Genomic DNA, 24378 nt, shown 5'->3' on the forward strand with positions numbered 1-24378 from the left:
TAGCTGAAATACATGAGTTGCAGTGCCTTGAGATTCATAACATATTATGATATGTATTCATTGGTGGAACAAGTACTCAATTGTCATACTGAAGTAAAAGTAAAGATAGCTTAATAGAAAATGACTCAAATAAAAGTGAAAGTCACCCAGTAAAACACTGCTTGAGTAAAAGTCTAAAAGTATTTGGTTTTAAATGTATTTAAGTATCGAAAGTAAAAGTACAAGTATAAACCATTTAAAATGTCATATATTAAGCAAACCAGACGGCACGGTTTTTTTTTTTTTTTAAATGTACAGATAGTCAGGGGTACACTCCAACACTGACACATCATTTACAGATAGTCAGGGGTACACTCCAACACTGACACATCATTTACAGATAGTCAGGGGTACACTCCAACACTGACACATCATTTACAGATAGTCAGGGGCACACTCCAACACTGACACATCATTTACAGATAGTCAGGGGCACACTCCAACACTGACACATCATTTACAGATAGTCAGGGGTACACTCCAACACTGACACATCATTTACAGATAGTCAGGGGTACACTCCAACACTGACACATCATTTACAGATAGTCAGGGGCACACTCCAACACTGACACATCATTTACAGATAGTCAGGGGTACACTCCAACACTGACACATCATTTACAAACAAAGCATTTGTGTTTAGTGAGTCCACCAGATCAGAGGCAGTAGGGATGACTAGGGATGTTCTCTTGTGTGTGAATTGGACCATTTTCCTAAGTACTTTTGGGTGTCAGGAAAAATGTATGGAGTAAAAAGTACATTATTTTCTTTAGGAATGTACATAAATAAAAGTAAACGTTGGCAAAAATATAAATAGTAAAGTAGAGATACCAAAAAAACGACTTAAGTAGTACTTTCAAGTATTTTTTACTTAAGTACTTTACCACTGTATGTATTCATGTTCAATAAGGGACATACTGTGCATTTAATACTTCATCTAATGTACTGTATGATATCAAGTGAGAATACAATACTAAGGTCCAATGTTAGTTATCGCTCATTTCACTTTGCTTCAGCAGTATAGCCAGTAGATGGCGATGTTGAATTTACTACAGTTACTAAGGTGGTGTGATGATCGTCAATCCTCTACCACCATCCTGAGGTAACGTCTTCAGTTTGGACATTGACAAAAACGCCATTATTAATAATCCAGACTCACAAATGATCAGCAAATATTATAATATGACTATAACTAGCTAACCTAGTTATCTTAAGATGAATGCACTAATTGTTAGTCGCTCTGGATAAGAGGGACTGCTAAATTACAAATATTGGGCCAAAAAACACTAACGAATAAGGTCTACACCAGTTTTTGATCAATTTGTCTTTTACAAAATTAGAACGTAAGGACGGTTGTTCCTTTTCTCAGCGAAGTCGGCATTTTCCCTCATTCAGGAATCTGACATGTCCAGTGTCACCACTGTAACGTCATTGGCTGGGCAGTGCGTCATTTGGGGTTTGTGGTTAGACGTTTGTTTACGGTACGGACTACGCTACAGCACATCCCAAACGGTACCCTATTCCCTATATAGTGCACTACATTATGACCAGGACCCATAGACTCTGGTTAAAAGTAGCTGACTATATATGGAATAGGGCCCATAGATTCTGGTCAAAAGTAGTGCACTATATAGGGAATAGGGTGTCATTTGCTACTCTGCCAGTGTCAATGCAATTCAACCACATGCCGACAGAGGGTGTAATAATCCAATGTTTAGAATAACAGGAAGACGTGACACAGCCAGTCAGAGACAGTAGAGACATTTCTGAGGAGGACTATTGTCCTCGTGGATCTGAACTGTCCTCATGGATCTGAACTGACTGGATGTCTGACTGGATAAGTGAAAAGGATTTGAGGAAAAATCCATCTTGCCCGCTAAAGGAAAGGAGAAGCATTGTTACGTAACAACTCCTTATGTAGGATGCATAGCCACACACTGTATCAATGTCCCCAAAACAGCTGTACTTCTAAAAGAGTGACATAACACAAGTTAATTAAGATGCAATTGCTGAAGGGGTTGAATCCCCTTCAACTGGCAACAGCAAACCAGGATAAATAATTACAGGTCCTGGTTTGGTGTTGCCAGTTGAAGGGGATATTACCAAGATGGATCCTGGTTAAATTAAGACAACGGCATGTTTATGCTAAGCTAAGCTAATAACATGCTGTCAGTAAATTGAACAGGATAAATTAAGACAGCGGTCTGTTTATGCTAAGCTAAGCTAATAACGTGTTTTCAGTAAATTGAAAAAATCTAATCAAATCATCAAATAAAATATTATTTGTCACATACACATGGTTAGCTGATGTTGATGCGAGTGTAGCGAAATGCTTGTGCTTCTAGTTCCGACCATGCAGTAATATCTAACAAGTAATCTAACCTAACAATTTCACAACAACTACCTTATACACACAAGTGTGAAGGAATGAATAAGAATATGTACATAAAAATATATGAATGAGTGATGGCCGAACGGCATAGGCAAGATGCAGTAGATGGTATAGAGTACAGTATATACATATGAGATGAGTAATGTAGGGTATGTAAACATTATATAAAGTGGCATTGTTTAAAGTGGCTAGTGATACATTTAATTACATCAGATGGCAAGATGCAGTAGATGGTATAGCGTACAGTATATACATATGAGACGAGTAATGTAGAGTATGTAAACATTATATAAAGTGGTATTGTTTGAAGTGGCTAATGATACATTTATTACATCAATTTTGAACAGGCTAAATTAAGACAGCGACCTGTTTATGCTAAGCTAAGCTAATAACATGCGGTCAGTAAACTGACCAGGATAAATTAAGACAGCGGTCTGTTTATGCTAAGCTAAGCTAATAACATGCAGTCAGTAAACTGACCAGGATAAATTAAGACAGCGCTCTGTTTATGCTAAGCTAAGCTAATAACATGCTGTCAGTAAACAGACCAGGATAAATCAAGACAGCGGTCTTTAACTTTATTTACACGTTGTCACTACATGGCAGGTACATTTCTAGCATGACATGACAGTTACACCTGCTGTGCTCCAGGCAATACTGTGGTTATGGGGCCTTTATGTAGGCTATATATTTATGTATGCTATATAAAGCCTTTAAATGTAGACATTTGTTTAAAATGGGACCGAAGAACCAACAGTTCTCTCTGACCAGTTTGCAATCTGAAGGAAATTCCTTCACTTTCCTTCTATCTCATGAATATCCCTAACCAATTCCTATAACCAATTCCTACCAATTCACCATTACTTCTCAGCTTAGAAGAGTCTATGACTGTCTATGGCTAGTATGTGACTGTAGCGTCTCTCTCATATTCATTAGGATCTCTGTCTATGACTAGATGTGACTGTAGTGGCTCTCTCCCATTCATTAGGATCTCTGACTGTCTATGACTAGATGTGACTGTAGTGGCTCTCCCGTTCATTAGTATCTCTGACTCTCTATGACTAGATGTGACTGTAGCATCTCTCCCGTTCATTAGTATCTCTGACTCGCTATGACTAGATGTGACTGTAGCATCTCTCCCGTTCATTAGTATCTCTGACTCTCTATGACTAGATGTGACTGTAGCATCTCTCCCGTTCATTAGGATCTCTGACTCTCTATGACTAGATGTGACTGTAGCATCTCTCCCGTTCATTAGGATCTCTGACTCTCTATGACTAGATGTGACTGTAGCATTTCTCCCCCAAAAAGTTTTCATTTAACATTTATTTAACTAGGCAAGTCAGTTAAGAACAAATTCTTATTTACAATGACGGCCTACCAGGGAACAGTGGGTTAACTGCCTTGTTCAAATCAAATCAAAGTTTCTTTGTCACGTGCGCCGAATACAGTGAAATGCTTACTTACAGGCTCTAACCAATAGTGCAAAAAAGGTATAAAGTGAACAATAGGTAAGTAAAGAAATAAAACAACAGTAAAAAGACAGGCTATATACAGTAGCGAACTTGGTGCTCCATTACAGCCCTGTCGATGAGAATGGGGGTGTGCTCGGTCCTCCTTTTCCTGTAGTCCACAATCATCTCCTTAGTCTTGGTTACGTTGAGGGATAGGTTGTTATTCTGGCACCACCCGGCCAGGTCTCTGACCTCCTCCCTATAGACTGTCTCGTCGTTGATCAGGCCTATCACTGTTGTGTCGTCTGCAAACTTAATAATGGTGTTGGAGTTGTGCCTGGCCACGCAGTCGTGGGTGAACAGGGAGTACAGGAGGGGACTGAGCACGCACCCTTCGGGAGCTCCAGTGTTGAGGATCAGCGTGGCAGATGTGTTGCTACCTACCCTTACCACCTGGGGGCGGCCCGTCAAGGAAGTCCAGGATCCAGTTGCAGAGGGAGGTGTTTAGTCCCAGGATGCTTAGTTTAGTGATGAGCTTTGAGGGTACTATGGTGTTGAACGCTGAGCTGTAGTCAATGAATAGCATTCTCACATAAGTGTTTATTTTGTCCAGGTGGGAAAGGGCAGTGTGGAGTGCAATAGAGATTGCATCATCTGTGGATCTGTATGCAAATTGGAGTGGGTCTAGGGTTTCTGGCATAATGGTGTTGATGTGAGCCATTGCCAACTTTTCAAAGCACTTCATGGCAGAACGACAAGGGCAGAATGACAGATTTTTACCTTGTCAGCTCAGGGATTCGATCTAGCAACCTTTTGGCTACCCGCCCAATGCTCTAACCACTAGGCTACATGCCGCCCCAGCATCTCTCCTGTTACACTAGGGTATACACCCTTATGTTACACTAGGGTATACACCCTTATGTTCATTAGGAACTCTGTCTATGACTAGTATGTGACTGGAGCATCTCTATAGTTCATTAGGAACTCTGACTGTCTATGACTGTAGCATCTCTACAGTTCATTGAGGTTTGCCACAACACATTTGTGGTTGCCATAAAGTATTCCCTCATAACTTACATAAACATGTGTATAGATATTAGAATAACATGAGTGACTTAGTGGTTTGAAGGTCTGGAGATAAGATGTTGGAAAGCAGCAGTCATGACGTCAAAACAAGCGTTCAAAGTAAAAATATGATGGAAAGTGTAGACAAACTGGGTCAATCCACACAACCAAAGTTACAAGCTACATAGAGACAGAGCTCAATCAATGATTCATAGACCCCATGTGTTGTAGATTTCCCCCCAAACCATTGTTCATTATTAAAGAAGAGTAGTAGTAGGACGTTTTATGGGTAGCCATCTTGGCACATTGTGTTGTACCCAAAAGGCTCAGACTTTGTTTCATTTACGCGGCCCGGAACCCAGGCCTCACTGGGCCATGGCTCCAGCGGACCTGCTCTCACAGTGGACCGACCAAAGTCGATCAACTGGTACTTTTCAGCTATGTAACAATGGCTGCCTGTGGACTTTAACACCTTCTCACAAAGCAACTGTTTTGATGATGCAGAGGTTGTTGATTCTGCTCTTCACAAGTCCTCACAGTCAGCCCTAGCTATGGAAACACAATTTCTCTAGTGTAACACAAGGGTGTAGACCCTAGTGTAACACAAGGGTGTAGACCCTAGTGTAACACAAGGGTGTAGACCCTAGTGTAACACAAGGGTGTATACCCTAGTGTAACACAAGGGTGTATACCCTAGTGTAACACAAGGGTGTATACCCTAGTGTAACATAAGGGTGTATACACTAGTGTAACATAAGGGTGTATACACTAGTGTAACATAAGGGTGTATACCCTAGTGTAACATAAGGGTGTATACCCTAGTGTAACATAAGGGTGTATACACTAGTGTAACATAAGGGTGTATACACTAGCGTAACACTGGTGTTACAGTGGTAAAGCAGCATAATAATATACATCTCAGCTGAAGACGTAGCCAAGGCCATCTACATGTGTACCTGCTCTAAAGGGCTGAAGGCTCAGCCTGGTAATGAGGTGAAGTGTGGCGCTGAATAAATACAAGTAGAGACGGTCAGAGACGAGAGTCATCAAAACACAAAAGGTCAAAAAGACATCAAAACACAAAGGTCAAAAAGACATCAATCATTTCATAGGGTATATGTCTGTGAGAATGTCTGTGACTGCTAGTGGCAGGTAACCTAGCGGTTGGGTGAGTAACCAAAAGGTTGCTGGTTTGAATCCCCGAGCTGACTAGGTGAAATCTGTTGATGTGCCCTTGAGCAAGGCACTTAACCCTAATTGATCCTGTAAGTGGCTCTGGATGAGAATGTCTGCTAAATGACTAACATGTAAATGCTAGTAGGAATAAGCATAGGCCTAACTATCTGAATAAGATATGGTGATATCTTTCCCATTCTGGCCTGCTGAGACATTGACTGGCCTGGGACATATGCATCTCAACATAAGACTTGAGGTCTGAAAGATCTGACAGGCTTTTTGAAGTGTAATAAGGAATGTCCATCTGGACCTAAATCTCCACCCTTCAGCCCATTGTCTGTTGTGTCAGTGGGTGGTGCTTCCTGAAGTGACAGCAGGTTCTCCTTGCCCCATGGGCGTCTGAACAAAGCCCGTCTTCATATCGCAGTGGCCGGAGCTGTGATTCTCACAGACGTGGGCATGGTTTATATTAGCCGTTACCTAGCAATGGTGAAACATGGAGAGCGAAACAGCTCGCGTTGGGCTGTAAGCCTGTAATTAGTGGTCCTGTTCATGTCTGCAGCCCAGAGGAGCGTCAGATTACTCACCAACCAGGGCCCGGCTATACCCAACCTAACAGAGGAACTATCCAAGTCTCTCTCTCTCTCCCTCTCTCTACTTTGCAGTTAACATGTAATCGAGACGGTTTTGGGGAAAGTATTTCAACTCACAACAGGTATCACATCAACTGGCTATACACAGAGTGATAGACAAACACGTGCACCACACAGACAGAAAGACAGGCAATATTGATGGAAATTAATTGGCAGATATCGTGATAGGTTTGGCTTTTTAAAGCAATAGCGGCTAACAGGGGTGGAATCATGTCAAGATTGCGTTGGTTAGATAGTAGCTGGGAGCTGCTGTGTCTGATAATTGGGAGATTTGTTTATTGCTGTTTGCGGTGGAAAACATGTACTTTCAGAATTGTTTGGCGAGCTACTCATACACTACATGACCAAAAGTATGTGGACATCTCTTAGTCGAACATCTAACTTCAAAATCATGGGCATTAATATGGAGTTGGTCCCCCATTTGCAGCTATAACAGCCTCCACTCTTCTGGGAAGGCTTTCCACTGGATGTTGGAACATTGCTGCGGGGACTTGCTTCCATTCAGCCACAAGAGCGTTAGTGAGGTCGGGCACTGATGTTGGGCGATTAAGTCTGGCTCGCAGTTGGCGTTCCAATTCATCCCAAAGGTGTTTGATGGGGTCAAGTTCTTCCACACCAATCTTGACGAACCATTTCTGTATGGACCTCGCATTGTGCACTGTGGCATTGTAATGCTGAAACAGGAAAGGGCCTTCCCCAAACTGTTGCCACAAAGATGGAAGCACAGAATTGTCTAGAAAGTCATTGTATTCGGTAGTGTTAAGATTTCCCTTCACTGGAACTAAGGGGCCCAAACCATGAATAACAGCCCCAGACCATTATTCCTCCTTCCCAAAACTTTAGTTGGCACTATGCATTAGGGCAGGTAGTGTTCTATTGGCAACCGCCAAACCCAGATTTGGACTGGCAGATTGTAAAGCGTGATTCATCACTCCAGAGAACACGTTTCCACTGCTCCAGAGTCCAATGAAACCCATTTCATGAAACTCCCAACTAAGAGGTATTGTGCTGACGTTGCTTCTAGAGGCAGTTTGGAACTTGGTAGTGAGTGTTGCAACTGAGGACAGATGATTTTTACACGCTATGCGCTTCAGCAGTCCCGTTCTGTGAGCTTGTGTCCTATCACTTCACGGCTGAGCTGTTGTTGCTCCTAGATGTTTACAGTTGACCGGGGGCAGCTCTAGCAGGGCGGAAATTAGACAAACTGACTTGTTGGAAAGGTGGCATCCTATGATGGTGCCACGTTGAAAGTCACTGAGCTCTTCGGTAAGGCCATCGCACTGCCAATTTTTGTCTTTGGAGATTGCATGGCTGTGTGCTCGATGTTATACACCTGTCAGCAACGGGTGTGGCCGAAATAGCCGAATCCACCAATTCGAAGGGGTGTCCACATACTTCAGGTGCGCTGCGAGCTACTGGTAGCTCACTATAGACCTGTTGGAGACCCTTGGGTTATAAACTATCCAGGTAAGCGCTTTATGCTTTACACCAGGGACGGCCTTAGAGCGTTTGGTTGGCCCAACTATAGGTCCTCAACGTACAGTAGAATATCTGAACTAAAGTGCAAAACATGAAGTCATGGATCATGGTACTATCCAGATTTTACCTCAGAGAATAAAATGTGTTAAAAAAAATAATTCACACAGTAGATATTTAAAGTCATTGTAAATTGTTAATAAGAGAACTCTGAAAAACAGCATTAAAATAACATTCTATTGGTTTTATGACTTGATTTGTGAACAGCTCTCGAGCTTAATGTGTCTCATTTCCCCTCTTACAGTAGTTATCCCTACAGTATGTATATCTGATGTGGCTGAAATGTCAGCCAATCAAAAACATGGAGAGTACCTCCCGATCATTAATCCCACCTGTCTCACTCCATCTAGATAACTGCTGCCTGGACACAGAGAACGTAACAAAAGGTCGACAGCAAAATGGCTGTAAAAGCAAGAAAATGTACATATAAATATACATGTTTTGGTGTGTGAATAAACTTAAAGATGCACTATGCAGAAATCGCTCTGGCATTTCCTGGTTGCTAAAATTCAAGTAGTTTTCCTAATTTCAGTTTATGCGACAAAATAAGCAAGTAGTGTAGAGAATCATTGTACCATCTAAACCGCTGTGAAATCTCTTTTCCATAACCAAACAGATTGTATTTCCAGCTGTTTGAACCTGGTGTACAAAACCTAAAGTAAAAGAGGAAAACACAAAAACTTAAGAATGGGAAGCATAGAAATATCGAGCATAGAACCAATCTACCGCTTCTTAGACTTGCTTTCCATGACAATGACTGATCTATAACTTATATTACTATGTGAATTTGATCCAGGTGCCCAAAAAAAGTCACATATAGCAGCATTAAATGTATTGACTTGGTATAAAAAGGGATTTGTCCTAGCTAATAAAATGATAACAGGCTACACCGGAATCGTTTGAGATATGTATTTTTTATTAAAAGACCAACAATAACAGATACAAGTATGATGCATCATTTTGACAACATTTCCTATGCAAAGAAAATAAGGATATATATTTATACAAAATGACATTAAAAGATTTCGGAGCATAAAAAGGACAAACAACTAATACACAGAATAGTACGGGTGGAAACAAGAACAAGCAATACAACTTGAAGAGCAGATTAAAAACATTTCTTTGCTAATAAAATATATTCTATCAGGTAAATGCATGTACCATTGGATTTTCAATGGTCCTATAGGACGGTGAGTTTAGGTTCAATTCACCTGGACACTTGGGGACAGCTTTACAAAGAGCAAATCTTTCTCCAGATCGGTAGATACTACTTTTTCTGAAATGTCCTTGTAGGACAATGTACATGGAGAGCAGTGAAAAACAGTGATACAGTACACCCTCATACACACTGCTCTGTGTTGCTGTAATGTTAACGGATAGCACCGTTGGGTTAGCATCACTAATGTTAACGGCTAGCACCGTTGGCTTAGCATCAATGTAATGTTAACTGCTAGCAGTTAGCGCCGTTGGGTTAGCATCACTAATGTTAACAGCTAGCACCGTTGGGTTAGCATCACTATAATGATAACGGCTAGCAGTTAGCACCGTTGGGTTAGCATCACTGTAATGTTAACTGCTAGCAGTTAGCACTGTTGGGTTAGCATCACTAATGTTAACAGCTAGCACTGTTGGGTTAGCATCACTGTAACGATAACGGCTAGCAGTTATCACCGTTGGGTTAGCGTCAAGACAGACGCTTGCGCTTGGTCAATGCACTTAACTAAGTGCTGTAGGAGACCATGGTTCAATTCCCTCCACCTCTACCAAGCACCTCCATACAGTAAGATGGAAATGGAAACACCCAAAACCCAGACCACTCCTAATAAAGACAAATGGGCTGCATCTGGAATGGCACTTAGTGCACTACTTTTGACCAGCGCCCTATGGGTAGTAGTGCACTACTTTTGACCAGCGCCCTATGGGTAGTAGTGCACTACTTTTGACCAGCGCCCTATGGGTAGTAGTGCACTACTTTTGACCAGCGCCCTATGGGTAGTAGTGTACTACTTTTGACCAGCGCCCTATGGGTAGTAGTGTACTATGTAGGGAACAGGGTGCCATTCCGGACAGTGCAGTCTTCAGTGAGGGGATTTTAATAATAAGCGATGCTGTCGGTCATTACAGGGAGATCTGATCTCCCCCCTACTTCCCTTCTGTCCTCCTCTAGCCCAAAACCATCAGGACCACAATGATCATATTCATAGACACAAACACTCATACACTTCCACGCACACAGTAAGAAGGCTTAAAATCCTGCATTTCATAAGAGGAGTAGAGTATTCAAGAAAGTACTGACTGACAGAAAGGGGACTTGGTCCTACTATGTACATAGCCCGACCCTGGCAAACATTTCCCTTAAAAAAAATTTAAATAAACAAAACAAAATCTGCTTTCCCCAAAACAGTATCCTCTCCACCTGACAGCAGTATGTCTCCATCGCCGTGACGACATCAGGAGCAGAGCATATAATGCTATACCATCCCCTTTCTACAAAAATACTTGGTAGCAAAATAGAATCTACATTACAAAAGAAAGGGGACGAGTGTGAAAATAAGCATGCATTTGACTTTTTCTAGATGTATATACACGTGTTTTTTGGGGGCGAGAGTAGCACCCCCTGCTGGATCTGAGTGAGTACTACATCAAAGAAACGGTGATGAAACAACCGTAATACTACAGACCATAGTTCAGGTTCAACTCTTACCCACAGTTATCACTTCCAGGGGAAACCATGGAGTCCTAGAAAATGTGCAGATTGAGACGGGTATCAGCCAAGGACGGGAGCATGGCAACTGGTGTGTGTGTGTGTGAGAGAGAGAGAGCGAGATCAGACTAGGTAGCTTTTAACAAGTGATAATGCACCTGTCAGGGTTTTCACATCAGCACCATACAGTCTCGCATGGCGTTTCATTACAAAATACAGAACATTACACTTCTGTAGTAAAATAGAGATGAGGAAGGAACACTCCTGTATCTACAGTCCAGGATACTTAGCTTAATCCTAGGTTCTGAGAACAACAGCTGACTGGCAACACTCTGCAATGCCCATAAGCAGTCAATAGTCACTTTTCCAAAATGGACACTAAGAATTGCCCCTTGAAATATGTTTGCCTATATAAATGACTGGATCCCAAAATTTGAGATTTCTTGTAAAATGCAGGGGCAACGTCGCTCAACACGACCATTGCCAGGACAAAAGTTTGTGACAAGGCCTCCCGAGTCGCTCAGCGGTTTAAAGCTTGAGACGTCACTGCAGACCTGGGTTCGATCCCAGGCAGTGTCACAAACGACTGTGACCGGGAGTCTCATAGGGCAGTACACAATTGGCCCAGCATTGTCTAGGTTAGGGGAGTGTTTGGCCGGTGGGGCTTTATTTGCCTCATCGCGCTCTAGCAACTCCTAGTGGTGGGCCGGGCGCCTGCAGGCTGACTTCGGTCGCTGGTTGAACAATATTTTCTTTGACACATTGGTGCAGTTGGCTTCTGGGTTAAGTGGGTGGGTGTTAAGAAGTGCGGCTTGGCGTGTCATGTTTCGGAGGATGTACGGCTCGAACTACGCCTCTCCCGAGCCCGTTGGGGAGTTGCAGCCTTGACACAAGATCGTAATAGGATCGCAATTGGATATCACAATCATTGCCGAGAAAAAGGGGATAAAATACAAAAACTATTTTTGTAAAGTTCTAATTTTGTCAAATGCTTTGGATAATCAAACCACTTTCAGATGTATTGAGAAATACACTGCTATGTCAAACTCCTCAGACAGTCAGAGGATATCTGGGTGACAGTTCAAATCCACAAGCCAATGGTCTCTGATTGTGCGGGAAAGAGTTTTGGCGCGCTTCAAAAAAGACTGATTACAAACATGATCTGCACTGTTCTGGGACAAACTGGAGAACATGGGAAACCCGCCCAGGGGAATGGACAGACATCGACGTCGCCTAAAAGCTTCTTACTAGATTTCCCTTTACACACTACTCAGAAGTGGCAAGGGAGGAACATATTTCATTACGACAAATTCATATATTTTCGATCAGCTAACAAATGGGCGGCATTCTACAAATTTGCAACAAAAAGACAACGAAAAAAAACACCTAACCATAGAAACAAACTCCACTGAAATGTGTAAAACTTCATGTTATTCTAGCATGCTATATAAAAAGCAGTATCACTCACCATTCCGAAAATACCCAATCTAGTAATTATCTTGCGCCGCTACATAAACATATGTACAACTAACTACACAATGATAACAAAAACAGAAAAGAAAATGGAGGAATCTCATGCCTTAAAATCTCCCATACTACAGCGGTGTTGGCACTAGATGCAGACATATTAAACATGTTCAATAAAAAAAAAAAATCCTGTTTTAATGCACACGCCCCCTTTTGCCACAAACATGTAAAAAAAAAAACGTCAAAAAAGTGCTGTCAGTTGGTGGGGAGAGTATGTCGCAGGCGAGGGTTGGGGAGAGTATGTCGCAGGCGAGGGTTGGGGAGAGTATGTCGCAGGCGAGGGTTGGGGAGAGTATGTCGCAGGCGAGGGTTGGGGAGAGTATGTCGCAGGCGAGGGTTGGGGAGAGTATGTCGTAGACGAGGGTTGGGGAGAGTATGTCGCAGACGAGGGTTGGGGAGAGTATGTCGTAGACGAGGGTTGGGGAGAGTATGTCGCAGGCGAGGGTTGGGGAGAGTATGTCGCAGGCGAGGGTTGGGGAGAGTATGTCGTAGACGAGGGTTGGGGAGAGTATGTCGCAGGCGAGGGTTGGGGAGAGTATGTCGTAGACGAGGGTTGGGCTTTCTCAGCCTACAGGCTCTTCTTCCAAAAACTCAAAGCCTTCTCTCAATGCCTGCCGAACCCTTTCTGATCCTTTAGTTGATGTGTCTATGGTGTCTGTTTTATTCACTGGTGCTGTGACAGAGAGGGCGGGAAGAGTATTCCTACGACACGCTGGAGCAGCGGATGCTAGGAGAACCCATTTGCATGAGCACCTTGTCCAGCCACTGCAGGGGGCCGTTGAGGTGAAGCTCGATCCAACAAGGGGTGCTGGTCACGGTCTGTCGCCTGGGTAGAGAGACCAAAGAGGAGGAGACATAAGAGACAGAGGATTGTTCACTGCAGTACACAATCAACTAGGATCTGGATTCTACCTGTATGACAGTGACAAAGACTCATCCATTTTTTGGTAGGTTTTCAACACAGTTTGTGAGTTTGTGAATAAGACTTGCATAACAACAGCCCTTAGCTTTGGTATATTGGCCATATACCACACCACCTTGTGCCTTAAATATATATCATACAACTCAAAGCAGATCCTTTTCAGTGGGAGGAGGAACCACCCCTGTTTTTCAATGTTCGCCTAAATGACATACCCAAATCTAACTGCCTGTAACTCAGGCCCTGAAGCAAGGACATGCATGTTATTGGTACCATTTGAAAGGAAACACTTTGACGTTTGTGGAAATGTGAAAGGAATGTAAGAGAATATAACACAATAGATATGGTAAAAGATAATACAAAGAAAAAAACAAACGTTCTTTTGTATTTTTTTGTACCATCATCTTTGAAATGCAAGAGAAAGGCCATAATATATTATTCCAGCCCAGCTACAATTTATATTTTGGCCACTAGATGGCAGCAGTGTATGTGCAAAGCTTTAGACTGATACAATGAACCATTGCGTTTCTGTTCAAAATTTTGTGTCAAGACTGCCCAAATGTGCCTAATTTGTTTATTAATAACTTTTCATGTTCAAAACTGTGCACTCTCCTTAAACAATAGCATGGTATTCATTCACTGTAATAGCTACTGTAAATTGAACAGTGCGGTTAGATTAACAAGAATTTAAGCTTTCTGCCAATATCAGATATGTCTGTCCTGGGAAATTTTCTTGTTACTTACAACCTCATGCTATTCGCATTAGCCTACGTTAACTCAACCGTCTCATGGAAGGGACACCGATCCCGAAGAAATAGACTGGTCGAGATGTCTGCTGTTTTGCCAACCCCTTAGATCTGGAACCAGGCTAGCGTAGACTAGACAGTAATACTACAGTGATCTGGAACCAGGCTAGCGTAGACTGGGCAGTAATACTACAGTGATCTGGAACCAGGCTAGCGTAGACTGGGCAGTAATACTACAGTGATCTGGAACCAGGCTAGCGTAGACTGGGCAGTAATACTACATTGATCTGGAACCAGGCTAGCGTAGACTGGGCAGTAATACTACAGTGATCTGGAACCAGGCTAGCGTAGACTGGGCAGTAATACTACAGTGATCTGGAACCAGGCTAGGGTAGACTGGGCAGTAATACTACAGTGATCTGGAACCAGGCTAGGGTAGACTGGGCAGTAATACTACAGTGATCTGGAACCAGGCTAGGGTAGACTGGGCAGTAATACTACAGTGATAAAAAAGTCAGTGTCTGAAGGGACAAGGAGAGCACACGACGTCACACCCTGGGACAGAAGCACTGCGCCCCACTCCCTCCCTCAGTGTCTCCCTCCCTCAGTGTCTCCCTCCCTCAGTGTCTCCCTCCCTCAGTGTCTCCCTCCCTCAGTGTCTCCCTCCCTCAGTGTCTCCCTCGCTCGCTCTTCCGCCTCCCTCCCTCCCTCGCTCGCTCTTCCGACTCCGGGTCTCCAGTCGCCCTCCCTCCCTCCGGGTCTCCAGTCTCCCTCCCTCCCTCCGGGTCTCCAGCCTCCCTCTCTCCCTGTGTGTCTTCCGCCTCCCTCCCTCCCTCTCTGTGTGTCTTCCGCCTCCCTCTCTCCCTGTGTGTCTTCCGCCTCCCTCCCTCCCTCCCGCCGGGTCTTCCGCCTCCCTCCCTCCCTCCCGCCGGGTCTTCCGCCTCCTCCCTCCCTCCCCGTCTGCCCTCCCCCCTCCCGCCCGGGTCTTCCGCCTCTCCCCCCCCCGCGGGCTCCGCCTCCCTCCCTCCCGCCTCCCTCCCTCCCGCCGGGTCTTCCGCCTCCCTCCCTCCTGCCGGGTCTCCAGCCTCCCTCCCGCCCGGGTCTTCCGCCTCCCTCCCTCCCGCCGGGTCTTCCGCCTCCCTCCCTCCCTCCCTCCGTGTCTCCAGCCTCCCTCCCTCCGTGTCTCTAGCCTCCCTCCAGTCTCCCTCCCTGCCTCCAGTCTCCCTCCGTGTCTCCAGCCTCCCTCCCTCCCTCCCTCCCTCCCTCCCTCCGTGTCTCCAGCCTCCCTCCCTCCCTCCAGCCTCCCATCCCTCCCTCCCTTCGTGTCTCCAGCCTCCCTCCCCCCTCCCGTGTCTCCAGCCTCCCTCCCTCCTCCCGTGTCTCCAGCCTCCCTCCCTTCCCCCGTGTCTCCAGCCTCCCTCCCTCCCCCGTGTCTCCAGCCTCCCTCCCCCCGTGTCGCCAGCCTCCCTCCCTCCCCCGTGTCTCCAGCCTCCCTCCCTCCCTCCGTGCCTCCAGCCTCCCCCCGTGTCTCCAGCCTCCCTCCCTCCCCCCGTGTCTCCAGCCTCCCTCCCTCCCCCCGTGTCTCCAGCCTCCCTCCGTGCCTCCAGCCTCCCTCCCTCCGTGCCTCCAGCCTCCCTCCCTCCGTGCCTCCCTCCCTCCGTCTGTGCCTCCAGCCTCCCTCCCTCCGTGCCTCCCTCCCTGTCTCCACTCTCCCTCCCTCCGTGGCTGTCTCCACTCTCCCTCCCTCCAGCCTCCCTCCCTCCGTGGCTGTCTCCAGCCTCCCTCCCTGCCTCCAGCCTCCCTCCCTCCCTCCCTCCCCCCCGTGTCTCCAGCCTCCCTCCCTCCCCCCGTGTCTCCAGCCTCCCTCCCTCCGTCCGTGCCTCCAGCCTCCCTCCCTCCGTCCGTGCCTCCCTCCCTCCCTCCGTCCGTGCCTCCAGCCTCCCTCCCTCCGTGCCTCCCCCCTCCCTCCGTCCGTGCCTCCAGCCTCCCTCCCTCCGTCCATGCCTCCCTTCCTCCCTGTCTCCACTCTCTCTCCCTCCGTGGCTGTCTCCACACTCCCTCCATCCAGCCTCCCTCCCTCCGTGGCTGTCTCCAGCCTCCCTCCCTGCCTCCAGCCTCCCTCCCTCCGTGGCTGCCTCCAGCCTCCCTCCCTGCCTCCCTCCCTCCGTGGCTGTCTCCAGCCTCCCTCCCTCCCTGCCTCCGTGTCTCCAGCCTCCCTCCCTCCCTGCCTCCGTGGCTCCAGCCTCCCAGCCTCCCTCCGTGGCTCCAGCCTCCCAGCCTCCCTCCGTGTCTCCAGCCTCCCAGCCTCCCTCCGTGTCTCCAGCCTCCCTCCCTCCGTGTCTCCAGCCTCCCTCCCTCCGTGTCTCCAGCCTCCCTCCCTCCGTGTCTCCAGCCTCCCTCCCTCCGTGTCTCCAGCCTCCCTCCGTGTCTCCAGACTCCCTCCGTGTCTCCAGCCTCCCTCCGTGTCTCCAGCCTCCCTCCGTGTCTCCAGCCTCCCTCCGTGTCTCCAGCCTCCCTCCGTGTCTCCAGCCTCCCTCCGTGTCTCCAGCCTCCCTCCGCTTCCCTCGCTCTACCCTCCCCCTCTTTCCTGCATTCCATCCCCCTTACACAACTCCCTCTCTGTCTCAGCCCTGTGCGCGCTGGGCTGAGCTGGTCTTTTTCTTATTGTGGAAACACATGGAAACTTTATCAATGGCTGCTGATGGAAAACGTCTGTACAACTGTACCTACGGCATGCGCATGAATAGTTCATTACAACTAAATATTTGAGTGAGGAATTGCACAAGGGAAAAAGAAGCGTAGCTGGGCAGTGACTAAAAATGAAAATATTTCATTATTTTGTTTCCATTCTCCCCCTCACGTTCCCTTGGCGTCCTGGCACTTGGGAGAAACAGTTGAAATAAAAGTAGCCACTACAGACCGGCTGGGCTATTGATCTCAATACCTCTCCTCCTGGTTCCCCCCACGTCTCCTTGACATTAAACCCCCCCTATGTCTGTCAGATCAGAGAACTACTAGCAGCCAAACTCCTACTTCTCTCACTGTGTGTCTGCCAGGCCAGATAACTACTAGCAGCCACTCTCCTGCTTCTCTCACTGTGTGTCTGTCTGCCAGGCCAGAGAACTACTAGCAGCTAAACTCCTGCTTCTCTCACTGTGTGTCTGTCAGGCCAGAGAACTACTAGCAGCCAATCTCCTGCTTCTCTCACTGTGTGTCTGTCAGGCCAGAGAACTACTAGCAGCCAAACTCCTGCTTCTCTCACTGCGTGTCAGGCCAGAGAACTACTAGCAGCCAAACTCCTGCTTCTCTCACTGTGTGTCTGTCAGGCCAGAACTACTAGCAGCCAAACTCCTGCTTCTCTCACTGTGTGTCTGTCAGGCCAGAGAACTACTAGCAGCCAAACTCCTGCTTCTCTCACTGTGTGTCTGTCTGTCAGGCCAGAGAACTACTAGCAGCCAAACTCCTGCTTCTCTCACTGTGTCTGCCAGACCAGAGAACTACTAGCAGCCAAACTCCTGCTTCTCTCACTGTGTGTCTGTCAGGCCAGAGAACTACTAGCAGCCAAACTCCTGCTTCTCTCACTGTGTGTCTGTCAGGCCAGAGAACTACTAGCAGCCAAACTCCTGCTTCTCTCACTGTGTGTCTGTCAGACCAGAGAACTACTAGCAGCCAAACTCCTGCTTCTCTCACTGTGTGTCTGCGAGGCCAGAGAACTACTAGCAGCCAAACTCCTGCTTCTCTCACTGTGTGTCAGGCCAGAAAAGTACTAGCAGCCAAACTCCTGCTTCTCTCACTGTGTGTCTGTCAGGCCAGAGAACTACTAGCACCCAAACTCCTGCTTCTCTCACTGTGTGTCTGCCAGGCCAGAGAACTACTAGCAGCCACTCTCCTGCTTCTCTCACTGTGTGTCTGTCTGCCAGGCCAGAGAACTACTAGCAGCCAAACTCCTGCTTCTCTCACTGTGTCTGTCTGCCAGGCCAGAGAACTACTAGCAGCCAAACTCCTGCTTCTCTCACTGTGTGTCTGTCTGCCAGGCCAGAGAACTACTAGCAGCCAAACTCCTGCTTCTCTCACTGTGTGTCTGCCAGACCAGAGAACTACTAGCAGCCAAACTCCTGCTTCTCTCACTGTGTGTCTGTCCAGGCCAGAGAACTACTAGCAGCCAAACTCCTGCTTCTCTCACTGTGGCTGTCTGCCAGGCCAGAGAACTACTAGCAGCCAAACTCCTGCTTCTCTCACTGTGTGTCTGTCTGCAGGCCAGAGAACTACTAGCAGCCAAACTCCTGCTTCTCTCACTGTGTGTCTGTCGCCAGGCCAGAGAACTACTAGCAGCCAAACTCCTGCTTCTCTCACTGTGTGTCTGCCAGGCCAGAGAACTACTAGCAGCCAAACTCCTGCTTCTCTCACTGTGTGTCTGTCGCCAGGCCAGAGAACTACTAGCAGCCAAACTCCTGCTTCTCTCACTGTGTGTCTGTGCAGGCCAGAGAACTACTAGCAGCCAAACTCCTGCTTCTCTCACTGTGTGTCTGTCAGGCCAGAGAACTACTAGCAGCCAAGCTCCTGCTTCTCTCACTGTGTGTCTGTCTGCCAGGCCAGAGAACTACTAGCAGCCAAACTCCTGCTTCTCTCACTGTCTGTCTGTCTGCCAGGCCAGAGAACTACTAGCAGCCAAACTCCTGCTTCTCTCACTGTGTGTCTGTCTGCCAGGCCAGAGAACTACTAGCAGCCAAACTCCTGCTTCTCTCACTGTGTGTCTGTCTGCCAGGCCAGAGAACTACTAGCAGCCAAACTCCTGCTTCTCTCACTGTGTGTCTGTCAGGCCAGAGAACTACTAGCAGCCAAACTCCTGCTTCTCTCACTGTGTGTCTGTCAGGCCAGAGAACTACTAGCAGCCAAACTCCTGCTTCTCTCACTGTGTGTCTGTCTGCCAGGCGAGAGAACTACTAGCAGCCAAACTCCTGCTTCTCTCACTGTGTGTCTGTCAGGCCAGAGAACTACTAGCAGCCAAACTCCTGCTTCTCTCACTGTGTGTCTGTCAGGCCAGAGAACTACTAGCAGCCAAACTCCTGCTTCTCTCACTGTCTGTCTGCCAGGCCAGAGAACTGCTAGCAGCCAAACTCCTGCTTCGCTCACTGTGTGTCTGCCAGGCCAGAGAACTACTAGCAGCCAAACTCCTGCTTCTCTCACTGTGTGTCTGTCAGGCCAGAGAACTACTAGCAGCCAAACTCCTGCTTCTCTCACTGTGTGTCTGCCAGGCCAGAGAACTACTAGCAGCCAAACTCCTGCTTCTCTCACTGTGTGTCTGTGCCAGGCCAGAGAACTACTAGCAGCCAAACTCCTGCTTCTCTCACTGTGTCTCCGTGTCAGGCCAGAGAACTACTAGCAGCCAAACTCCTGCTTCTCTCACTGTGTGTCTGTCCAGGCCAGAGAACTACTAGCAGCCAAACTCCTGCTTCTCTCACTGTGTGTCTGTGCAGGCCAGAGAACTACTAGCAGCCAAACTCCTGCTTCTCTCACTGTGTGTCTGTGCCAGAGAACTACTAGCAGCCAAACTCCTGCTTCTCTCACTGTGTGTCTGTCAGGCCAGAGAACTACTAGCAGCCAAACTCCTGCTTCTCTCACTGTGTGCTGTCTGTCAGGCCAGAGAACTACTAGCAGCCAAACTCCTGCTTCTCTCACTGTGTGTCTGTCTGCCAGGCCAGAGAACTACTAGCAGCCAATCTCCTGCTTCTCTCACTGTGTGTCTGTCCAGGCCAGAGAACTACTAGCAGCCAAACTCCTGCTTCTCTCACTGTGTGTCTGTCAGGCCAGAGAACTACTAGCAGCCAAACTCCTGCTTCTCTCACTGTGTGTCTGTCTGCCAGGCCAGAGAACTACTAGCAGCCAAACTCCTGCTTCTCTCACTGTGTGTCTGTCAGGCCAGAGAACTACTAGCAGCCAAACTCCTGCTTCTCTCACTGTGTGTCTGTCAGGCCAGAGAACTACTAGCAGCCAATCTCCTGCTTCTCTCACTGTGTGTCTGTCAGGCCAGAGAACTACTAGCAGCCAAACTCCTGCTTCTCTCACTGTGTGTCTGTCTGCAAGGCCAGAGAACTACTAGCAGCCAAACTCCTGCTTCTCTCACTGTGTGTCTGTCTGCCAGGCCAGAGAACTACTAGCAGCCAAACTCCTGCTTCTCTCACTGTGTGTCTGTCTGCCAGGCCAGAGAACTACTAGCAGCCAAACTCCTGCTTCTCTCACTGTGTGTCTGTCTGCCAGGCCAGAGAACTACTAGCAGCCAAACTCCTGCTTCTCTCACTGTGTGTCTGTCAGGCCAGAGAACTACTAGCAGCCAAACTCCTGCTTCTCTCACTGTGTGTCTGCCAGGCCAGAGAACTACTAGCAGCCAAACTCCTGCTTCTCTCACTGTGTGTCTGCCAGGCCAGAGAACTACTAGCAGCCAAACTCCTGCTTCTCTCACTGTGTGTCTGTCAGGCCAGAGAACTACTAGCAGCCAAACTCCTGCTTCTCTCACTGTGTCTGTCTGCCAGGCCAGAGAACTACTAGCAGCCAAACTCCTGCTTCTCTCACTGTGTGTCTGCCAGGCCAGAGAACTACTAGCAGCCAAACTCCTGCTTCTCTCACTGTCTGTCTGCCAGGCCAGAGAACTACTAGCAGCCAAACTCCTGCTTCTCTCACTGCTGTCTGTCTGTCAGGCCAGAGAACTACTAGCAGCCAAACTCCTGCTTCTCTCACTGTGTGTGTCAGGCCAGAGAACTACTAGCAGCCAAACTCCTGCTTCTCTCACTGTGTGTCTGCCAGGCCAGAGAACTACTAGCAGCCAAACTCCTGCTTCTCTCACTGTGGTGTCTGTCAGGCCAGAGAACTACTAGCAGCCAAACTCCTGCTTCTCTCACTGTGTGTCTGTCAGGCCAGAGAACTACTAGCAGCCAAACTCCTGCTTCTCGCACTGTGTGTCAGGCCAGAGAACTACTAGCAGCCAAACTCCTGCTTCTCTCACTGTGTGTCTGTCAGGCCAGAGAACTACTAGCAGCCAAACTCCTGCTTCTCTCACTGTGTGTCTGCCAGACCAGAGAACTACTAGCAGCCAAACTCCTGCTTCTCTCACTGTGTGTCTGTCAGGCCAGAGAACTACTAGCAGCCAAACTCCTGCTTCTCTCACTGTGTGTCTGTCAGGCCAGAGAACTACTAGCAGCCAAACTCCTGCTTCTCTCACTGTCTGTCTGCCAGGCCAGAGAACTACTAGCAGCCAAACTCCTGCTTCTCTCACTGTGTGTCTGTCAGGCCAGAGAACTACTAGCAGCCAAACTCCTGCTTCTCTCACTGTGTGTCTGTCAGGCCAGAGAACTACTAGCAGCCAAACTCCTGCTTCTCTCACTGTGTGTCTGTCTGCCAGGCCAGAGAACTACTAGCAGCCAAACTCCTGCTTCTCTCACTGTGTGTCTGTCTGCCAGGCCAGAGAACTACTAGCAGCCAAACTCCTGCTTCTCTCACTGTGTGTCTGTCTGCCAGGCCAGAGAACTACTAGCAGCCAAACTCCTGCTTCTCTCACTGTGTGTCTGTCTGCCAGGCCAGAGAACTACTAGCAGCCAAACTCCTGCTTCTCTCACTGTGTGTCTGTCTGCAGGCCAGAGAACTACTAGCAGCCAAACTCCTGCTTCTCTCACTGTGTGTCTGTCAGGCCAGAGAACTACTAGCAGCCAAACTCCTGCTTCTCTCACTGTGTGTCTGTCAGGCCAGAGAACTACTAGCAGCCAAACTCCTGCTTCTCTCACTGTCTGTCTGTCTGCCAGACCAGAGAACTACTAGCAGCCAAACTCCTGCTTCTCTCACTGTGTGTCTGCCAGACCAGAGAACTACTAGCAGCCAAACTCCTGCTTCTCTCACTGTGTGTCTGTCAGGCCAGAGAACTACTAGCAGCCAAACTCCTGCTTCTCTCACTGTGTGTCTGTCAGGCCAGAGAACTACTAGCAGCCAAACTCCTGCTTCTCTCACTGTGTGTCTGTCAGGCCAGAGAACTACTAGCAGCCAAACTCCTGCTTCTCTCACTGTCTGTCTGCCAGGCCAGAGAACTACTAGCAGCCAAACTCCTGCTTCTCTCACTGTGTGTCTGTCAGGCCAGAGAACTACTAGCAGCCAAACTCCTGCTTCTCTCACTGTGTGTGCCAGGCCAGAGAACTACTAGCAGCCAAACTCCTGCTTCTCTCACTGTGTGTCTGTCCAGGCCAGAGAACTACTAGCAGCCAAACTCCTGCTTCTCTCACTGTGTGTCTGTCAGACCAGAGAACTACTAGCAGCCAAACTCCTGCTTCTCTCACTGTGTGTCTGGCCAGAGAACTACTAGCAGCCAAACTCCTGCTTCTCTCACTGTGTGTCTGTCAGGCCAGAGAACTACTAGCAGCCAAACTCCTGCTTCTCTCACTGTTGTCTGTGTCTGCCAGACGAGAGAACTACTAGCAGCCAAACTCCTGCTTCTCTCACTGTCTGTCTGCCAGGCCAGAGAACTACTAGCAGCCAAACTCCTGCTTCTCTCACTGTGTGTCTGTCAGGCCAGAGAACTACTAGCAGCCAAACTCCTGCTTCTCTCACTGTGTGTCTGTCAGGCCAGAGAACTACTAGCAGCCAAACTCCTGCTTCTCTCACTGTGTGTCTGTCTGCCAGGCCAGAGAACTACTAGCAGCCAAACTCCTGCTTCTCTCACTGTGTGTCTGTGCAGACCAGAGAACTACTAGCAGCCAAACTCCTGCTTCTCTCACTGTGTGTCTGTCAGGCCAGAGAACTACTAGCAGCCAAACTCCTGCTTCTCTCACTATGTGTCTGCCAGACCAGATAACTACTAGCAGCCAAACTCCTGCTTCTCTCACTGTGTGTCTGTCAGGCCAGAGAACTACTAGCAGCCAAACTCCTGCTTCTCTCACTGTCTGTCTGCCAGGCCAGAGAAATACTAGCAGCCAAACTCCTGCTTCTCTCACTGTGTGTCTGTCAGGCCAGAGAACTACTAGCAGCCAAACTCCTGCTTCTCTCACTGTGTGTCAGGCCAGAAAACTACTAGCAGCCAATCTCCTGCTTCTCTCACTGTGTGTCTGCCAGGCCAGAGAACTACTAGCAGCCAAACTCCTGCTTCTCTCACTGTGTGTCTGTCAGGCCAGAGAACTACTAGCAGCCAAACTCCTGCTTCTCTCACTGTGTGTCTGTCTGCCAGGCCAGAGAACTACTAGCAGCCAAACTCCTGCTTCTCTCACTGTGTGTCTGTCTGCCAGGCCAGAGAACTACTAGCAGCCAAACTCCTGCTTCTCTCACTGTGTGTCTGTCTGCCAGGCCAGAGAACTACTAGCAGCCAAACTCCTGCTTCTCTCACTGTGTGTCTGTCGCAAGGCCAGAGAACTACTAGCAGCCAAACTCCTGCTTCTCTCACGTGTGTCTGTCTGCCAGGCCAGAGAACTACTAGCAGCCAAACTCCTGCTTCTCTCACTGTGTGTCTGTCTGCCAGGCCAGAGAACTACTAGCAGCCAAACTCCTGCTTCTCTCACTGTGTGTCTGTCAAGCCAGAGAACAACTAGCAGCCAAACTCCTGCTTCTCTCACTGTGTGTCTGCCAGGCCAGAGAACTACTAGCAGCCAAACTCCTGCTTCTCTCACTGTGTGTCTGCCAGGCCAGAGAACTACTAGCAGCCAAACTCCTGCTTCTCTCACTGTGCTGTCTGTCAGGCCAGAGAACTACTAGCAGCCAAACTCCTGCTTCTCTCACTGTGTGTCTGTCCAGGCCAGAGAACTACTAGCAGCCAAACTCCTGCTTCTCTCACTGTGTGTCTGTCTGCCAGGCCAGAGAACTACTAGCAGCCAAACTCCTGCTTCTCTCACTGTGTGTCTGCCAGGCCAGAGAACTACTAGCAGCCAATCTCCTGCTTCTCTCACTGTGTGTCTGTCAGGCCAGAGAACTACTAGCAGCCAAACTCCTGCTTCTCTCACTGTGTGTCTGTCAGGCAAGAGAACTACTAGCAGCCAAACTCCTGCTTCTCTCACTGTGTGCTGTCTGCCAGGCCAGAGAACTACTAGCAGCCAAACTCCTGCTTCTCTCACTGTGTGTCTGTCTGCCAGGCCAGAGAACTACTAGCAGCCAAACTCCTGCTTCTCTCACTGTGTGTCTGTCTGCCAGGCCAGAGAA

General features: G+C 47.9%; 1 protein-coding gene across 1 annotated transcript in view; it reads right to left on the bottom strand.

Annotated features, from left to right (window-relative positions):
• Positions 1–9213: 9213 nt before the first annotated feature.
• Positions 9214–24378, bottom strand: part of LOC106593212 (mothers against decapentaplegic homolog 3) — a 124818-nt gene continuing 109653 nt past the window's right edge. Inside the window, exon 8 of the mRNA XM_045689586.1 lies at positions 9214–13375. Within this exon, the coding sequence (XP_045545542.1) occupies positions 13252–13375 (124 nt within the window). The 3' untranslated portion in view covers positions 9214–13251. The remainder of the gene's footprint in view (positions 13376–24378) is intronic.

The sequence above is a fragment of the Salmo salar genome, chromosome ssa11 (genome assembly GCF_905237065.1).
Source record: "Salmo salar chromosome ssa11, Ssal_v3.1, whole genome shotgun sequence".
Taxonomy (NCBI): domain Eukaryota; kingdom Metazoa; phylum Chordata; class Actinopteri; order Salmoniformes; family Salmonidae; genus Salmo; species Salmo salar.